Source organism: Suricata suricatta, chromosome 14 (assembly GCF_006229205.1).
Source record: "Suricata suricatta isolate VVHF042 chromosome 14, meerkat_22Aug2017_6uvM2_HiC, whole genome shotgun sequence".
Taxonomy (NCBI): domain Eukaryota; kingdom Metazoa; phylum Chordata; class Mammalia; order Carnivora; family Herpestidae; genus Suricata; species Suricata suricatta.
The window spans coordinates 20,833,447-20,854,282 of NC_043713.1; the positions used below are offsets into that span (position 1 = coordinate 20,833,447).

Genomic DNA, 20,836 nt, shown 5'->3' on the forward strand with positions numbered 1-20,836 from the left:
TCTTCAATCCCTTACTGACTGCTTAATTTAGAAAATGCCTAACAAAATTTCCAAGTTTTGGTATCCATTTATTTCCCAGATCCTAGTAGATCCAGGATTAGAGACCTATCAGGAAAAAAATAGTCTTACGGATCACTGGTGTTTTAAGAAACGACTCTGGGAATGTCATATGCCGAAGATTAAAGAATGACAATAAATGTGGAGGCAGAAGTTAATGTCTCAAATGATTCTTTCTGAGCAATTTCAGTTTATCTAAACTCTCTATTTTTACTACTACTACTTTCTGCTCAAAAATAGATTTTTAGGGGGGTACTTTTTTGTGGGCTTTAGTTTTGATATGAAAATAGTTTGAAAAGACTAGCAATAGTATAATCTGTGTGGCCTGACCACAAGCTCAAGGTCATACTGATGAGCCGTTGCTCAACATCTTTTACCATAGGCAGGAAAAAGATGGTGGACTAAAAAGAATCTGGGAAGGACAAGTGCAGCAAAAGTAGCCCACTATTTCCCAAAGAATCCTGCTGCTGACAGAATAAGAACATGAGGGGAAAGGAAAGTTCTAGACACCTCCATTATGTTATGTTTCCATTCTGGACTTCCATATGCCTCATCTCTCTATGTCTAGAGATTATATGTTTGATAGTAAAGATTATCTAAAGTAATACTTCTTATATGCCCTTCTGGGGAGATGTGAGTCCCTTTGACAACACAATGAGAGATTGATACTGTCTCCACAAACAAATGAATATATTGACACAACCCCAAAATTTGCATACCATGTTAGACAGATCATAGACCTTGAAAACAGCAGCTAAAGATTCAAGGAGACTATGGAACAGCAACTTTGCCTTACAAGAAAATCTGGTTGAACTCAATAAAGTGATGGTATATTCTGAAACCATCATGTGAATTCATTTTACAGCTGGGTATTAAGATAGTCTACAAATGGAGCTTGTGAGTTTGGAAAAAAAACTGCACAAAATTTATATAAATTTAGGGGGTAGCAAAAGATTCCACTATTTATTCTATGTTGATTTATTCCTCCTTGTCAGGAGGCATTTAGTAATTTTCCATGTCCTCTAGTTCTTGCTATGAAATCCTGCTCTCAGTTCCCTTATTCTCATTAAGGTGAAAGTAACTGATGAGTTAAATGAGGTCTGAAGATTGTGAGTTTTGAGAGGGAGCAAGATTGAAATATTCATTAAAAAGATGGACCTCTTGAGTTTTACCTTCAGATATTAAACATTAGGCTATTGGGGGTGACTGTGTAACTTTCTAGTGACCCTGAACAGCCCCCCTGAGGGGGTACTTATTTTATTTTTTAAAAAGTAGGCTTCATGCCCAACACAGAGCCCAATCTGGGGCTTGAACTTACAACCCTGAGAGCAAGACCTGAGCTGAGATCAAGAGTTGGACGCTTAACCCACAGAGCCACCCTGGTGCCTTGTACTTACTCTATTTTTGAGTGAACCCAGGCTTACTACACAAATAGTCTCCATAAATGTCCTGAATCTCACTCCTATCTGAGTTCCTTGGGCTCCTTTTCTCTTGTGTGCTGCCTTTACATTCCAACTTACATAAGAATTCCTAGAGGTGTTAAACCTTGGAAGCAACAAGTACTTTCCATGTCATGATTCTCTGGGCATTGTTAGGGTGACCGGCAGCTCCTGGTTCAAGGAGAGGCCACATGTGTGACTCAGCCTAGTTCAAACCAGCCCCAGGAGGTCAGTCCTTCCTTGTCATATTAGCTTGAAGGATCCTCCGCAGAGAAGCATGTGGCCATCTGGGCATTTGGCAGGTTTTATGTGGAAACTTTCCTGCCTAAATTGCACTGATCTGCAGGATGAGACAGGATTCTCAGGAGAATGAAGAGTGGTATTGGGGAACCAAAATATGAGCTACTGGGAGAAGACAGAGAAGGAAAGATCCCTACTCTCTAAATTTACAGACTAATTTATAGACTGACTTCCTCTCAATTTTGAAAACTAAGAAAATAATGAACTATGTGTGTATACACATACATGTATGTGTATACATGTATATCCAAACACACACACACACACACACACACACTCATAAGGCTCAGAACATGACTACATACATTTTGATTTTTCTTTGTATTTTGTTTTATTTTGCTTTAAGCATTTGGTTTTGTTTTTGCCACCACAACTCAAACACTGACTACCTTGTCACGAGAGGATTCACTATTTTAGCTTACCTGTTAGAGATCTGGTGGTGGCACTTTCATAAAGAGGAACTCCTTCTCCTGCATTGTTAAAAGCTTTTAGGGAGATGACATAATGGGAACTTGATTCTGAAGAAAAACAGAAAGAAAATGAACATGTTCATTTATTTAGTGTACTGAAATATCCAGGGTAAACATTTTCCCACAATAAACTTTAATATGATCTAGTAAATAAATCGTTGCTTTAAAAATGAGTGAATTTGCTTCTGGGAACTAGGTGGTAGTGGTGACAATACAGTTTATGATCTTCCTGAATCTCCACATAAAAAGAGACTGAATGGGGGCACCTGGGTGGCTCAGTCAATTAAGCCTCTGATTTCTGCTCAGGTCATGATCGCACAGTTCACGAGTTTGAGCCCCGCGTCAGGCTCAGTGCTAACAGCTCAGAGCCTGGAGCCTGCTTTGGATTCTCTGTCTCACTCTCTCTGCCTCTTTCTCTCTCCCTCTCAAAAATAAATAGATATTAAAAAAAAGACAGAGACTGAATGACTAGATAGAAAACTGAAAGCATTTGGATAATTACAACGAAAGTAGGTGGTAAGCGACACTCTCAAACTCTGAAATACAACTGGATGTGGACAAACCACCACCAACCTTAGGACTTGCATGTTATCAGCAGAAATCAGAGAGGAGCATCAAACCTGAAAACAGGATAATTATCAGCAGAAATCAGAGAGGAACATCAAATCTGAAAACAGGATAATTCTAAAACAACCATCACCTAATGCTAGAAAACGCAGCTGACCAATCTGAGGACAGTAAGCTTAAACACTCAAAAGTAGCCTGGAAAATCTCTTCTCCAGGACAGGACTTCTACTGAAGACAAACTCCTGGGTACAGAGTTAAAATTTGAGCAGACAGAAACAACAGAAATGGAGGGAAGAGAAGGTCCAGATAAAAGTGGGAGAGAGAAATAATCATAAAAACTTAGAAAGCAAGTTGCCAGATAGTTTTTAATGGGTATCAGGGGTTGGCCAACTTGTCTCATAAAGGGCCCAGAGAGCAAATATTTAGCTTTGCACACCACGTTGTCTCTCTCATCTATTCACTTGCATTTGTTTGTTTACAGCTTTTCAAAAACGAAAAACCATGGTTAGTTCAGTGCGGTCCACACAAAAATAAAACCTGGGCCAGAAGTGACCCACAGGCTACACTTTGCAGAGTCCTGAGCTCTGGTCTAATGAAAGCAACAGGAGAAGGAGCTGTGAGTATTTACTAAAACAAGTTAAACAGCTGGGAACGTAGGGAGACAGGTCACAAGAAAGCAAGCAAGCAACAAAAATCTGTTGAGCTTAAATGCCTTACAAAATAAAATGCAGAGAATGCCACTTCTATAGACAAAGTCCCCAAAAGGGGATTGAAAATACAGAGGGAACATAGATCAAACCTGTGATTGACTATTTCAAAATGAGCTAAACCACATTAAGAAAATTAAATTCCAGATATGCAAGAGTAACATAAATTAGAATTAGAAAAAACCCTCAGAAATGAAGTGGCATAACCCAAAAAAGAATAGGTGAGTAAAACACCGTAATTTTCAAAATAAAGGATTACAAGATGAAGAAACAAACTCAAGGAAAAACAAACACAAAACAAAAAGAAATGAAGATAGAGTAAAAATAGAATTCAGGAGAAAGTGATGAGCAGAAGAGAAGGAAATTCTAATTGATGAGTTCTAACTGATGGAAAAGGAAAACCAAAGAAGGACAGCAGAACAAATACAAAAGAGTGGAATTCAAGAAATATTTGGGGAGATGAAAAAAAATCTTTTAGGCATCTTGACAGAAAGAATACATGACCCATAGAGGGGACAATGAAATTATGATCAGACTTTTGGACAGCCCCATTTTATGCCAGAGGGAATTGAAGTAATTTATTTGAGATATTCAAGGTAAGAAAATATAATTCAAGGATTTTATAGTTGGCAAAAGTTAACTTTAAATATGAGGGCGCAGCCAGGCTGATATCAATATATAAGCTCTTGAGAGCTACTAGAAAGTGAGCTCTAGACATCCTAAGTGACCAGAGGAGACAATCCAATAGTTAGCGGGTGAACAACAAATGCTAGGAACTAAGATGAGGCGACAGTTAAAAGGAGGAGATTTTATTTTTGTAAAGGTTACATGTACTGACATTGTAGCTATTCCATAACCATACATCAAGAATAAGAGAAAATAGGGGTATTTTAGGTAGAAACAAATGTTTCAATAATTATTATTGATGATGATACCATTATTCTTGTTATTCTGAAACTAATGTAATATTGGATAAAGTAAATGAATACTCAGGAGAAATTATAATCCTATCATCCTCTGTGTCCTTGAGAACCAGAAAATTAGTGTGGATGAAAGGAGAGGCACGCTGATATAAAATGGAAGAGGTATAGAAAGTCTTATGTTTCTAAAATTTAATTAGAAAAACTCAGTTTAAACTCAAAAGGCTTTTTCTCTTTGTTGCAGTTCTACCCACTGAAAAAGTTGAGAGATCTTGTCACTGGGTGTGCTTATTAGCACCCTTAATGTCCAGATTCAGATTTTGAGAAAAGAAATATTTTTTTTGCACTTCAAGAAACCAGGGGTTTTTGAAAAATTAGTTGCTTTCTGGGCTGAGGTAGGATGCATAGCAATTGAGCCTGAAACATCTTGATGTAACCAGATAGAAGGGAATCAACCAAAGACTAATAGGCTCATGTCAAATGGATTCAGGAATCAAACTAAAGAGGTTCCTCCAGGCCAAAGATGAAGACAATCTGAGCTTCAATAAAGATAAGAGTTGCAATGTATTGAAACCCAGGAAATACACATGAATGTATGAATTCATAAAGATACTTAAAAAAATAACAAAAGTGAGTGCCTCAGTTGGTTAAGCATCTGACTCTTGGTTTTGGTTCACGTCATGATCTCACAGTTCACGAGTTCGAGTCCCTCCCTCACAAAAGTGTGACAGTTGCAGAGTTTGCTTGGGATTCTCTCTCTCTCTCTCTCTCTCTGCATCTTCTGCACCCCAATAAATAAATAAACTTAAAAAATAAATAATAAATAATAAAAGTTGGTGACTTCTGAGGTTGACAGAGAACCAAGTTGTTATCTTGAAAATTAGTTAAAGAATCAAATATTATGTATTTATTAAACTCTATGACTGTGTAACCACAAAGCATGTGAAAGGAAGCACATCTACGTATAATATTATTCCAACTAATAAGTAAAAACCCAATGATAGAATTCAAATATTACTATTTTGCAGCCCTACTGAACAAAAGGATCTGGGCATTAAGCATTCATGATGGCTAATATAAAATATGGATATCTAGGCATTATTTCTGAATAAAAGAACTCACTCCTTCTAGAGTCTTGTCAAAGGATGGAATCTACTTAGTCTGATCAAACCTCTAGATTCAAAGGCCACTTTGCAGGAATAGAGCATAGAAAGAGTTCAAGTCCAATTAATGATAATTCATTAAACTATATATTTGTTGCATGTAGTTTTTCTGTATCTTCCTTTGATTTTACAATTTAAAAAAAAGCTTTAAAAATGAGTGAATTTAGGGGCGGCAAAGTGGTTCACTCAGTCTCCCTCTTGGTTTCAGCTCAGGTCATCATCTCCTGGTTTGGTTCCTGAGTTTGAGCCCTGCATTGGGCTCTTGGCTGACAAACGAGAGCCTGCTTGAGATTCTCTCTCTCCCTCTCTCTCTGCCCCTCCCCTGCTCTTTCTCTCCCTTAAAATAAATATTTTTAAAAAATAACTGAATTTATCTTGGACAGTGTTCTTTGAAAATTGATTAGATAGCTTTTTCTTCATGAAATGTTATGTGATCTAAATATTAACATTCAAGATATTGACATTCTAAACCACAATGAGCCACAATATAGCAAGAGGAATAGAATAAAGTTATATTTAATATAGGCAAAGGGCTTCAATTAAGTGAATTGCTTCCCCTACAAAAGGGGATATTTATTTATTAATTTTTGCTGTCAGCCTAGTTTATTAAGAAGAAAGTAATCAGTCAATGGTGTTAAATGCTTTTGGAGATACAAGATTATTTACAAAAGATGGACCTCTATTGTCAGGTTGCAATCATAATTCTGGGCAGAGAAAACAATGAACAACAGAAGATTGCATAAAGTTAAACAGTACAGTATATGACACTACTTGTGAGTGCTGCGTGAGAACAGAGGACTGGAAAATTAGTGAGAGATTGGGTCATCAAAGACTTGTTGGCAGATATGAACTTGGAACTAGAGCTTGAGGACATGAGCAGGGTTTGGAGACAGAAAGATGATAGAAAGTAGAAAAAACTCAGGAAAAAGGTGTATGTTAAAAATACAGTTAGATGTGTCAGCAAAAATACTTTTTTGTAGGAAAAGCATCCTTTGTAGTTATTGAAGTAGAGACAAAGTCTGATTTCAGACATACGATTTAACTACACAACTACCATGTAAACATTTCTATTATGTTCAAACCCCATATGATTGCCTTTTTGTGGGTAAAATTGCATTTGGCTTTACATAATATACATATAGTATGCATTTGCATTTATCTACATGTTTGTTTATCAAGGGAGTGAGAAAAAGTTAACAATTCCAAACCTCATGTGCTTGGGAATTAATTGGGGTTTTGATTTTTGTTTGGTTTGGCTTGGATTTCCTTTTAAAATCTGAGAGAGAGAGAGAGAAAAGGAGAAAGGAAGAGAGGGAAGAGAAAGAGAAAGAGAGAGAGAGAGAGATTTAGCTACAAGCTATGGATACAATAGGGCAGAGAGGATGCTAGACAGCAATTCATCTAAGTAGTTCACCTAAGGAATGGAGCCACCACTCACAGCTGAGTGCATGGATGACCGTCTTCTAGTCTATCACCATATGAAAGGTAGGCCACAAGTCTATAACCTCAGGTTCCTCTATACACAACTGCATGCAAATCTACACAAATTCATCGAAAATTAAATGATGAAGTCTAGATTTCCTTAGTTCACATGTCAACCATTAGATCAACGGCAACATATTAGAAACTATACTAAGGTAGTAAGGAGGCTGAAATAAAATAATAAAGCAAATCTCAGTTATGCAAAGTGATTAAGTATGATTGTTTTATATTGACTTCTCCATTTGGAAGTCAGAGAGAAGGCTGTCTGACTTGATCAGAGGCTCTTCACTTCCAGGTCAGAGTTAAGAGCTGAAGCTGTTAGCCTGGTCTTTGAGACACTGCATTCACGCCTTCACCCTCTGTCTCCACCTCCCAGCTGCCCACTTTACCCCTCCTTAGGAAACGTACTCTGAACACCTCGGTAGCTTTTGTGCACTATTGGCTTTCTGTCTTTTGGAGTGCATATGATTTCTCATTTAAGAGGAAAAACAAATCGCATCTTAAGTGGTTCATTCTCAAATTTACAGGTTTGGAATTTTATCTCAATCTGAATTATAATAATACAAGCACCTCACCTAGCTGCGATGAGGCTCCTAGGCAGTTCTATCATTTCTTAACCTCGCCCTTAATGTGACATAACTGTCATTTCAACACTCACACTTGCTTACAAGGCTCTGGTGATCTGAGTAATGACAACTTCCTCCACTTGATGTCTAGCCATGGATATGCCAGCAAAGAGTCTATAATTTCCTAGCTGTTGGATTAATGAATTACCACAATGCTAATTTCCACAGATCCCAACTATGCTATACACACCCTAGGGGATACCTAGCTTAAATTTAAGTAAAATGTCATAATGGCTTATGCTTGGGAGAGGTAAACAGATTTGCAGTGCAGTTGTCACTGGCATAAAAATATAGTTCAGAGCTAGCAGTCCTAGAGAGGATTTGGCCTGGTCTTTTCCTGCTTGCAGTTAGCAATTTAAGAAGCAGGTAAGTTCACTGGCTTTTCTAAAGTAACATAGAGCTACCAAGGAAATAAAAGACCTAGGTCAATTCCCCAACCTTTTTTATCTACCTTGGTTTTTCTTTTAATGAAAAACATATTTCCTTTATGTTCTTCATATTCTACCTGCTCATTAACATCTTTTGGACTGTCTCTGGTCTCTGATAGTGTTTTTATTAAACTGCGCCTGGATCTCCTGAGAATGCAATAGGAAATTTTCATGCCGCCACAAATCTTCATCTAATAATGAATTAGCCTGAACACCAATAACAAAAATATTCAGTTATTGGTTAATAGTGGACCATGGGCCATAATGCCTTGATCCTCTTTTACATTGTGATATTGGCATCTCCTTTGAGTATGTGTTGAGGCTTTGAAGATGCTGGGAGCCTAAGAGAAGGAGGGTATCCTCCCCATGCAAAAGGAGCATGTCATTTACTAGGGCGTCACTAGAGGACAATGTGGAGCTATTTTTCTGCACATGCTCAGAGGTCTTCCACTTTAAAACTGGTAAATCACAAAAGAATTGCCTAGAATTGCTCCCTCTATAGAAGAATCAAATGAGTTAAACACATTTAATACCTTAATGAATTGCAAATGAATTAACCATTAATTGTGGTCAGACCCCATTGTTCAGGAATACACTTAATGACAATTATGACAGCAAATTTATTTTTTGGATTTATTGAACTGATTCAGATACATGGCTTGAAAATGTATCAGTTGCATCTGGAAAATAAAGTTTAGTCGTGTTTTCTCATTTGAATTCACTGTGATCGAATCATACTAAAATAACCTGGATTTTGGTGAATATCCATGGGGGTTTTTTAAATTATGGATATTCTAGTGGTTACACAGATTTCAAATTATTGATCAGATTTTTATCACTATTTGGCCAACTTTTCTTACCAAATACATTGGGTTGGGATAAAGGAGGCTGAAAAAAATAAGTTAATAACTCATTGAGAAGGTAAAATACATCGCTACTGGCCAGTATCTTCTTTGTGGCTAAAAACGAAAGGGAATACATGTACATTTACTGATTATAGGGGTTGTAAAGACCAGGTATGGGTAACAGAGAGAATTCTGAGTTCTCCTTTCCCACAGACTTGGTGGGTGAGAGACCCATTATTCTAAAAGCTTTTGTTGAGGCTTTGCTGAAGGTAGTAAGATAAATGGCTCTCTAGGGCTGAGGGAACGAATTGAAAGACCTGTGGAAAGCTCCTCAGGGACTAAACCAAGATGCTGTACTTAGTAACAAAAGCCAGCGAGAAGAACATCATTATTTTTAATTAATATTTGGTGTGAATTAAATGCTCCTGGCATGTGCCAGATTGACAGGTTGTGGTCCTTCATTCATTACAGATTAAGTACTTCACTCAGTGGACCCGTCCATGCCAAGTGCTGGTCAGGGCCCAGTCTCCATGTCCCTGCATCTTTTACCCTCCCCATTAGCACTGCCAACAAGTCAATTAGAGAAAATTAGAGTGGTAGCTGTTTTCCTGATGCAGAAGCCTGCTCATCGCCGTGAACCAGGGCTACCACACACATAGAGTACAGGCCACTGGACTGTTGTCAGATAGTAAATGTTATTGGACACCTTTGACCCCACTGGACCTGAACCATTTAATTAAGTGTAATGCGTGTATAGCAAATAGAGCTGATTGCATTGATCTGTTAAAAGGATGAGTAATTCATATTCAAGAAAGATGCAATTTATATAATACATTCAATACTCCATTCTACTTCATTACATATACTTCTTTGCAAATTTAATTAATAGCTAATCTAACCAGCACCCTTATGGGATTTTTGTTTTGTTTTATTTTGTTTTTCCTTTTCCAGCAACACTGTCCAAAGAATGGTCAGAATGCTTATTAACCAATCTTGCAAGTACAAGATATTCAGCTAGTCTGTGTGAGTATTTGAGTCCAAAGAAGAGTTACGAGAAAATTTTTTAACCTACCAAGGTCTATGACCAGAAGAGAAGTCAGGTAAAAATAAACTTTATAAGAAATGTTTTAGTTCTTGGCAGATAGAAGATGCTTAACAAAAATTTCTTTTTTTAAAATTTTTAAATGTTTTTTATGTATTTTTGAGAGACAGAGAGAGACAGCATGAGCAGGGGAGGGTCAGAGAGAGAGGGAGACACAGAATCTGAAGCAGGCTCCAGGTTCTGAGCTAGCTGTCAGCACAGAGCCCGATGCAGGGCTCGAACCCACAAAACCCTGAGATCATGACCTGAGCCAAAGCTGGATGCTTAACCGACTGAGCCACCCAGGAGCCCCAACAAAAATTTCTTGAGTTGATGAATATACGTATGAGACACAGCCGGGTTACATTAGTTAATGAAGTTGAAACAGCAAGACCCTGATCAATCTGAATGTAGAATTCAGATGTCTTGATCCCAAGTTGCATTTTCTGATACTTGCGCATTCATGAAAAACTAGTCCATAGAGATTCTGCAACATTTCCCCTTCTCACTTGCAAATTCATAATTATTCTTCATACATTTACTTCTCTATTCATTTATCAATTATCACTGAGCATCTCCTGTGTTTAAGAGAGTTTTAAGTTTTCTAGGGTATATAAAAGTTATGGAGGAAAACCCCTTATTTGCATTGATGACTTTCCCCCCAGTTTTATTGAGAAATAATTGATGTGTATTATTGTATAACTTGAAGACATATAGCATGATATTTGACTTATACATATTGTGAAATGATTACCATAAGAGGTTCAGCTAACATCCATCTTGTCATATAGATACAATAAAAAAGAAAAGAAAAAAAGAAAAGAAAATCTCCTTGTAGTGAGAATAAATCTGAGGATTTATTCGCTTAATGATTTTCTTGCATATTCTTAGTTCTAGTCATCATGTGATATATAACATCCCTAGTATATATTTATCCTATAACTGGAAATTATAGGATAATTTATGCTTTTCAACCATCTTCTTCCAATGCCTCTTCCCCTACTTTCTTTCTATGGTGACCAAAGTCTGATCTCTTTTTCATGAGTTTTTTAAGGTTCCAGATATAAATGAATATTTATACTCATAGTATTTAAACACATAATATTTGTCTTTGTCAGACTTACTTCATCTAGCATGTCTCAAGGGCCATCCAAGTTGTTGCAAATGGTAGAATTTCCTCATTTTTTATAGGTGAATAATAATAATATGGGCACTTAGACTACTTCCATGTCTTGGCTGTGGTAAATAATGCCATTATGAACTTGGTGGTGCGGGGGAGGGGTTGTGTAAATCATGTACTACACAGATTGTTTGGAGTTAGTGTTTTCATTTCTTTTGGATATGTTCCAGAAGTAGGATTGCTGGATCATATGGTAATTCTATTTTTAATGTTTTGAAGATCCTCCATTCTGTTTTTCATTGTGGCTGTACTGATGGACAATCCTACCAACAGTGCAGTAGCGTTCCCTTCTTTCCACATCTATGCCAGCATCTGGTATCTCTTGACTTTTTAATACTGGTCATTTGATGAATCTTTGAATGAAGAAGCTGTCTTGGCAGTTTAAAAAACATCAGAGTAAAGTGTTGTAGAATGAGAGAGGCTTTGTGGAGAAGACAGAAGTTTTGCTGACTCTTTTGGTGATGAAAAGTTGAGAAGAAAGAGTGGAATAAACAAGTTCAAGCTCATAGTGGGTGTAGCATCACACAAGCTAGGAGCAAAGCTTTAAGACAGCAGCAGCTTCTCCTCCCCTAGTAGTAACATTTATTGGGTGCCTAATTAGGTGCTTTCCTAACTAACTCACATCCCTTATTTTATGTAATCCATACATTAATCCAGTGTCTGACATATAGTAAGTACTCAATAAATACTGTTGAATGGAAGAATAGTTATCTCCCTTTTACAAGTACACAGGAGAATTTTTAATTACAAAGTTCAGGCTCCTACACTCTGCACTACTTGCTTTTTAAAATAAGAGGTGGCAACTTGAACATTTTTTACACATTTTCAGTTGAGCCTTTAGGGATATTAAATCCTCAGAACCATGTGGTCCCAGAAAGATGAAAAAGAGGTTGGATGTCAGTATACCTCAGCTGTTATTGTAATTGTCCAGACAAACATTACAAGGGCCTGGACTGAAGTGGTTTAGTACTAAGGAAGAGCAAAAGACGGGTGTGAAAAATGTAGCTTATAGATGTGTTTGGAGGGACAGTGGGGAAAGGGAAACATAAAGAATGACTTCTAGATTTTGAGTCTGATAGCGAGATGAACTTACTGCTGGGACTCAGAAGTTAAGAAGAGAGAGAAAATTTTCTGTTTCTGTCTTGTTTGGGATAGAGAAGAAGTCGCACCACTGATAAAACAAACAGATTGGCTGTGGTCTTGGTGTAAGAATTGTATATACATAACCTGTGGAATGGTGGACTCCTAATTTAAGCCTTGGGAAAGCAGTGCATCTAGTCTTCCAGACACTCTCCTAAGTAACTGCCTTCCTATTTTTTCCCCACGGAATTAACTAGTTGTGTTGAGGCTAATTAGGCTCAGACTAGAAATTATCTTCTTAGAGTTATTGGCTCTACCTTGCTGAATCATACCAAATTTATGCAGTATCTTCCATCACATTGAGGAAAAGCAAGCTCTTTCATGTATACAATGCTTTGGTTTTAAAAGCAATTTTTTTATATCAAGTAGCTCAATAATATCCCAAAGTGGACAAGGCAGGGATAATCATTTCCATTTTGGAAATGGTGAGGCTGAGGTCTAGATGCTTTCACCTCAGCCGGAGAAGATACAGGAGGAGCTGAAGGCCTTCCACGTGCTCAGGCAAGAAGGTCTGAGGTTTTCTCTCACCATTCTGCAGGGCAGCCTCCGGTCACCAGCTAGAGCAGAAAAAACATTTTCACCTGCTCTAGTTAGTGAGGTGTGCTTTGGCAGAGAAAACTCAAGAGTTGGAGGGATGATGGAGTAAATGCTTAGATTCTGGAGCACTGTGAGCAGCTTACTCATGGAGGACTTAATAAAATAGTTTCTCAACAAAGCTTTACGTTAGGAAATTTCCAGAGACAACATATACAAGTTCTTCTCTCTGTGTTCATATTTCTTGATGAAAAAAGTGAATTAGATAAAAGACAAGATGTTAATATTGTATGACCACCTAAGGACTTAAAAAACACAAATACTGTTCACCTATTAGTTAATTCAATGAAACAAATCATTACTCTGGTTTAAAAAATCAAACTGATTCCCTACCATAGTGAAAGAAAAAAAATTAAGTATTTTGGTTCCAAAGGAACTGAAAGAGGAAGAGTATCCTTCCCTTTTACAAATGCTTGCCATTCCTTCCTCTCTTCCTACTTCTTTTCTCCTTGTTGTTTATTTCCTGGGCTCATTCTTTTCTGACTCTCCTAATTCATTCCTTTGAGTTCCTAAGGAGGTGTGAAAGAGACAAGGAAGTAGAAAAAAATAGAAAACAGAAGATATGGAGAGAACTAGTGATAAGCATATGAATACATAGGTGCTGGAAAAAAAGAGTAGATGTTACCATACTGCCTAGAGGCCTAGTTTGTGGCCTCTGGTGCCCTGGATACCAATCTGGCCGGGCATATCTTCACAGGCACCCTATGAAGTGGGTACAGGGGTTGTTCCCACTCCAGAGATAAGAAAGTTCAGGCTTAATGATGGTCAGAGAACTCATTAAGAAACAGTGCTTAAATCCAAAGCCAGATCTGTCCATGGGTCACTACAGGATAGGACTGAATAAGACAGGATAGACAAGAGGCTTCAAATAGTCTGCACTCTCTTTGACACGGAAAAGTCTATAAAAACACAACCAGAAGTAATGTTGGGACTTCACCACGCATTACTTTAAGTAGAGCCCAAATTAAAATTTTTATTCTTTAGTGAGGTACATCATTATCATATAAATACCGTTTGATTTTTCTCTAACATCATGGTATACTAGCATATGTCATGGGGACTATTATTTTATATTTTGATTTTGCTTTTTTATTCAATAAGTTTCTAAGATTGGGGTGTGTGTGTGTGTGTGTGTGTGTGTGTGTGTGTGTGTACCAAGGTAGCCTGCTCAATCTGTCAGGTTCTATTTTCACTCAAGTTTCTGCATTCATCCAGGCAATGTCCTTGTGATCTGAATGCTGACCTTTAATTACCTAGTATGCCAAATAGATGATACTCAAACACTAAGTGACCTGCAGCCTAAATACATTTATGAATATATTAGTTATAGCCATTGTTATCATTTCTCCACATACTCTTGCTTCTGGTTTCTTCATTATCTCAGACTAAGTGCCATTTAAGGTAACACAAAGTACTATAAAACAGCATCGTCCAATAGCACTTTCTTTAATGATGTAAATGTTTCCTATCTGTACTATCCAGTATGGTAGTTACCAGTCAGTGTTGGCTATTGAGCACTTAAAAACTTAAAATGTGCATAAAAGACTGAGGAAATGACTCTTCTCATTATATTTAATTTTGATTAATTTAACCTGAAAGAGCCACATGTGGTTATTGTTTTCCATGTTGGACAATATACTTATATAGAAGCTCTGTTTACGCTCCTTTCTAGTGGTGTTGCCATGGTTACTAGTGGCTTGTGGACAATGTAAAGAGCAGATGGAACAGATTCACTGTGAGCCTTCCTGCGCCTACGTTCCTTTTTAAATATGAAATAACACTGCCTATATTCATATTCAAATATGAATAACACTGCCTCTACATACTGCACACACTATACATACTACTTTTATAGCCTGAGCTGAACTTTAAGGTAATAGGTTGCACATATACATTACCCTTGAAGGTAAGCATAAAACATTTGCTTTGTATATAATTCAACATCTTATACACATCTTAATTAATTTCTATGCTCATTACCGCAACTAAGAAACTTTAAGTACCGTAATGTTCAGTTCTGTGCTCTAAAATTTGGACTTGTTGCTCATTTAGTTATCTACTCAAGAAAATATGACTAGATGGAAAAACTTTTTAATAATAGAAAGGGACATGAAATTAATGATAATTCTAAGGTCCTGTAAAATTGAACTCATTTTTTTAACCTCATGCTTTAATAAAACATGAAGGAATAAAGTCAGAATAATTAGGTAAAAATAAAGACCTGCTAAAAGTAATAACTACTACTGGTAAAAGGCACGAGGAATATAGTGTTAGACCATTTGTCATAAACAAATATCGCTTCTGACCTAAGTTCCTAAGAAAATCAACTAGTGTTTTAGTTACTGAGTTGGATTATCTTGGGGTAAGTGGATAGGAGAGGGAAGGAAACAAATTAGAAAAAATCAAATGGATTTAAAATAAGCTGAGCCAAGAGTCAACTGAATGTCAGCATTAATGGTAATATTCAGTAGATATATGGGAAAAGTAAAAAAAAAAATTGCTGTCACTATCAAGAAGCCAGTGAAATAGGAAACAAAATAAACCCTTTGGTTCCAGCAAAATATATTAAATTACAATATTACTGATACAGAAATGGAGCATAATTGACAGTTTTGTACATGATTGCCTTAAATGGACTTTGGTTGTAATACAGCTTCATGTCTGGAAAATTTTGCTGAAAGACTGTAGACTAAGGGAAATAGTGAATAACAACCTATCCAGTGTGGGGAGAAAAGCGTGTGGGTAAGCTGGGCTTTCTTCGGTACCTTGTTTCGTGACACCCAGGAAGAGGGTACCTGGAGGAGAACACTTAGACATGTAAATGTCACACGGCTTCCAGTGAGAACCACTGAACTCTTAGAGTTAAGTTGAAGAAGGGCAGAGTTCTTCCTTCTAGGTCAGATTTTACCCTAAAAAGTGAAATTCCGAGTGGTAAGGTCACGGCACTGGGATTAGGCATACCTGAGTTTAAAATGAATTTGGCTACTTAAACGGCACATATTCCTGACCAATTTCCTAAGCTCCATCTTTGTTTTTTAATCTGTAAATGTCAAGTGTAGTATCTTTATTTTAGATATGTATTGTTGATTCTGTATTTTAAAATTACCAGCTTACTAGACACTGGCTTGACATTCAATCAATGGTATTTGTTTTATTTTTATAACCTATATTGAATGTCACCTCTTATAACTATTCATTATATATTTAATTAAAGCTTTGTTCTGAGGTTTTAGAACTTCTCTTCATGCCTATTCTGTCTCTTAAAAGCCTGCAAGGTCCATCCTTATGGTATAGCTGTGAGCAAAAGAATTTCTTTTTTTATTTAAATTTTTAATGCTTTTTATTTATTTTTGAGAGACAGAGAGAGACAGTGCGAGCAGGGGAGGGTAAGAGAGAGAGGGAGATACAGGATCTGAAGCAGGCTCCAGGCTCTGAGCTAGCTGTCAGCCCAGAGCCCAATGTGGGGCTGGAACCAACAAACTGTGAGATCATGACCTGAGCCGAAGCTGGACGCTTAGCCTGCTGAGCCACCCAGGTGCCCCACAAAAGAATTTCTATTTCACCACTCCTAGGCTTGTTCAAAGACATTGAGGATGGAGACTCATCAGACTCTGTAGATTACAAAAAACCACATAGGCATGCTTCCAGGACTGGTCACTTTCTCTCCTTCTGAGACTCATCAGAGCCATTTCCTTTGAAAATCATGGCTAGGGATTATACTTCAGACAAGATGGCCTAACCCTGCAGTGATTTGTAAAGAAAGAGATATCTCTGGTCTTTGCTCCTGAATATTTGAATATATCACTTAGGGAAGAAACAAAACTTAGAACAAGTTGCAAGAACAAGGATAACCTCACCATTTTGGGACTTTTTTTTTAATCTGAAATATTGGTTTATAATTTATTGCTGATCTTATTTATAAGATTTGGTCTTGAATCATTGTTAGTTGATAAATTAAATTTGCAAATGAAAAATTTCTGTCAATAAAGAAATTTGAAAGGAGGGCTCTACTTTCTAAAAGCCTTTTCCAAAAGAGATTTCTAAAAGACACTGTCGTATCATTATATGTGTTTAAAATCTTAAGGAATCAACTCAAATAAGGAAGCACTCACTTGTTCCCATAAATTTGATTCTGTTGGTTAAACATCATAATATGCTGTGGGCTCCTATCCCTGCTACAGTGCTAAAAGAAATATTCTCATTTTTATTTTATACTTATTTCATCCTATTTCATTCAAAAGTTTTTGTGCATTGTGGAGAAGACAAAGATCGAATCTAGAAAATTAGTTCAGAAATATATATAGGACTTGTTTGAACACTATTTCTCAATTTTGTCAAATATCAAAAAGATCTGGGTGTTTTGAAGACTACAGAAATTTAAAAAAAATTTATAAAAATATAATAAAGGGTTCATATTTCTAAAGAATGCCTCTAGTTTGTTGTTAATGAATTTTACTTTATTAGGCATTACTTGAAATAGAAGACAAAGACTAAAATTTTTTTCCTTTGTGAGTATAAGCAATTTTTCTTATACTGTAATTATTATATGATAATTTGACTAAAAGAAAAAATAATAAAGTAGGGAAGTAGAACTAGAGAGATATTTAATAACACAATTTTAGTTTCAAGATGAATCAAAAATATTTTTCAAAAAAATATTTTTCAGTGATTAAGGTTAACATGATGATGTTTTTTTCCAGCATTCAAGATAACAAATATTTAGATAAAAACTCTGTATGTCACAGATATATTGTGTTAGTTAGGATACAGACCAAGCTGTTATAATTAAGGAAGACCAAAATATAGCATCTTCTGCATAAATAAATAACAGAATACAAGGGAGCAGAGCAATGCTGGTCATGTGGCTTTGCCATCCACTGTGACTTCCATCTCTAATTCCCGGTCATTTCTTGGATAGCATGAAAAAGAAGGGCCTGAGTACTCACATGTGCTCATGCATTCTGGGAGGCAGCAAAGACTGAGCGCAGCAATGTCACATTTACTTTTCTGCATTGGCCAGTACTTAGTCATGAGGCCATTTGCAACTGTAAAGGTCACATATGAAACTCATCTTTGGCTAGGTGACAAGGTGTCTTGTTAAAATCAAGTAGTTGGGTATATTGCTAAAGTTGCTGTCTTTGGATGAAATTAGAAGAGACAACCCATAGAAAGTTCTTTCTAAAAGACAATAAGATAATTACCAGGGTGATTCAGAACAATGATAATTATTTATACCTGCTCTCTCTTTTAATGCACACATCATTGGTAAGAGAGGAACGTTCTGATTCATTCCAAAGGCAGGGACATTATTCTCTATTTTTATATCCTCAGTGCCCACCATAGTTTCTGGCATGTGGCAAGCACTTAAAAAGTATTTGTTGAGTGAAAAATTAATGGGTAAATGAAGAAATTTAAAGGTAAAAAATTGGTATTCAAAAAGACTAAATATCTTTGCCAAGGTCAAACAGCTTATATCTGATAGACTCAGGATGCAACCCAAATCTGTTGGAAGTTTTTCTCCAAAGCAATTCTCTGGTGAAAAAAGTTCCTGTGATAAAACAAGCCATCTGCTTGAGAGGAGCTCTTCCTCCGTAAACTGAAATATAAAATCTGTAATGACTACAGCTTTGTCAGCAAAAGATTTGTTGTATTTCTTTTGTGGAATATGAAAGATACTCATGTTGGTCTCATAAATTTCCTAAGCAATCACCTAGTGTTCTCTCAGCCTTTTTGATGTCAGGAAAGTCTGTGGTTGACTGATTTTCAAATGAATAATTCTAACAAGTAGGCTCATTTCTAATGTGCTGCATTTTTGCTTATGATTATAAATAGTAAGGTTAACACCTGATTAATGGCTATTTTAACAAATGCTCAATAGAACACTCACATATTCCTGGTCTCATCCTTTACCCATCAACTATAATGATTTCTAACTGATCCCTTCAAAAACCATTTAATCTGGTAATGGACTAACTGGGCTCCCATCCATGGTTTTAAGTACTAATGCTCACTCAGGAAATGAAAAGTTTGCTGCTTTTTTTTTTATCCTTGAAGGTAGAATTCAGAAAGAATTTGCTGAATATTTAGCATAGAACAAAATTTCCAACAAAGTGAGAAACATCACAATGAGGGTGTGTGTGTGTGTGTGTGTGTGTGTGTGTGTGTGTGTGTGTGTGTGTGAGCATGTGTACACATGTGGGGAGGGCTGCAAAAGTGTTCAATGACTATTTCTAACATTTACAAATTGGAAAGTTAGGAAGCAATGTATGTAGGAAACCAAGTGGGTAAATGTGATATCTGAAAAAATAGAGATGTCATCACCTTATTCTCACACATATGAAAAAGAGAGAGTAAAAGACAATTTGAACAAATATAAAAATATTTCTCCTCAAATTAATTTTACGTTATCTATATGGAAACGTTTCATAAAAGTTGGGATTTTGGAATTCTCCAAGTTACATTGCATTTTGTAATATGGTAGATATAGGAGGAATAACCCTTAGTGTTTGTGATGGTTAATTTTACGTTAACCATAAAACTTGGTTTTGGTCATAAGGTGCTCAGATTAAACATAATTGCTGGCTGTGTGTGTGTGTGTTTATGTGTATGTGATATTAGCACTTGAATTGTTAGACTGAATAAAACATGTTACTCTCTGCAATGTATGTGGGCATCATCTGGTCCATTGAGTCCCTGAATAGATCAAAAGGTAGAGGAAAGAGGAATTCACTCCCCTTCTTTTTCCTGCCTCACTGGTTGAGATGTGACATTTCAGCTCATCACTTTTTACCCTTGGACTAGAATTTACAGCATTGGCTGTCCTAATTTTCAGGCCATTGAAGATGGACTGAATTTTATCACTAGCTTGCCAACCTTCTCGGGTCTCTAGCTTGAGTGTATATGTGTGTGTGTACGTATGTATTATATATAATATGTATCTCCTATTGATTCAATTTCTTTAGAAAAACCTCTGATTAATAGAATGTTCTCCTTCTGTCCATTCTTCACTTTTTCCTCAATCAGAAAATCCACAAATATGTGCTGGGACAATGTTTTGGCAAAATAAAGAGTACATTTCCCACCAAACTTGCAGCTATGTTCTCATGAGAAAATGGAGCTGATTTTCCCTGTGAGAGCAGAAAAAAAAAAGACTTTATAAAAATATAACAAGTGGTTTTATATATGTTATTTATTTATTTAATCTTCCAAATAACCTTCTTTTTATTTGGCAGTGTGGAAATCGAGGCTTAGAATAACTCTACTATTTGTCAATGGTCTTTCAGATATAAAAAAAAGGACCAGATTCTAAATTAAGTTTCAGATTCCAAGTTTAGTATTCCCTCCATTCAGCTATAACTGGCAATATTGCTTCTCTTTTTGGCACTTGATATATTTTGATAGAATTGCTGATTTACAGCATTAAACTCTAAATACACAAATGCTACAATAACTCTATCTAATTAGCTGAATAGACTTATCCAAGTAATTTTATTTTGCTGTTATTATAATGTTAATGATCTTGAACAATTTATTTATTATGATTTTTAGACCTCTAACTGTATCTTACTGATAGTAACCAATTCTCATATGCTCACTGACTCTTAGAGAATCAGGCAAAGCACTGGAGGCCCACACTTCCATATGAGGCAACTTGTTTTCAGAGAAAACAAATTGTTCTACTTACAATTTACTATAGAAGTCATCATTAATCAATTCAATGTATATTTTAAATACATACAAATTATATATATTCTCTCCATATTATGGGCAACTTTGGATAGCTGAGGTTGGGGACTCCAGTTGAGGAGAAAGAAAAACACATATAAGAGACAATGAA

The 20,836-nt window shown here is 36.4% G+C and overlaps 1 protein-coding gene across 1 annotated transcript in view; it reads right to left on the bottom strand.

Annotated features, from left to right (window-relative positions):
• The window catches only part of DCC (DCC netrin 1 receptor), a 727,087-nt gene that overhangs the window by 120,664 nt on the left and 585,587 nt on the right, over positions 1-20,836 (bottom strand). Inside the window, exon 16 of the mRNA XM_029921550.1 lies at positions 2,219-2,314. Coding sequence (XP_029777410.1) covers positions 2,219-2,314 — 96 coding nt within the window. The remainder of the gene's footprint in view (positions 1-2,218; positions 2,315-20,836) is intronic.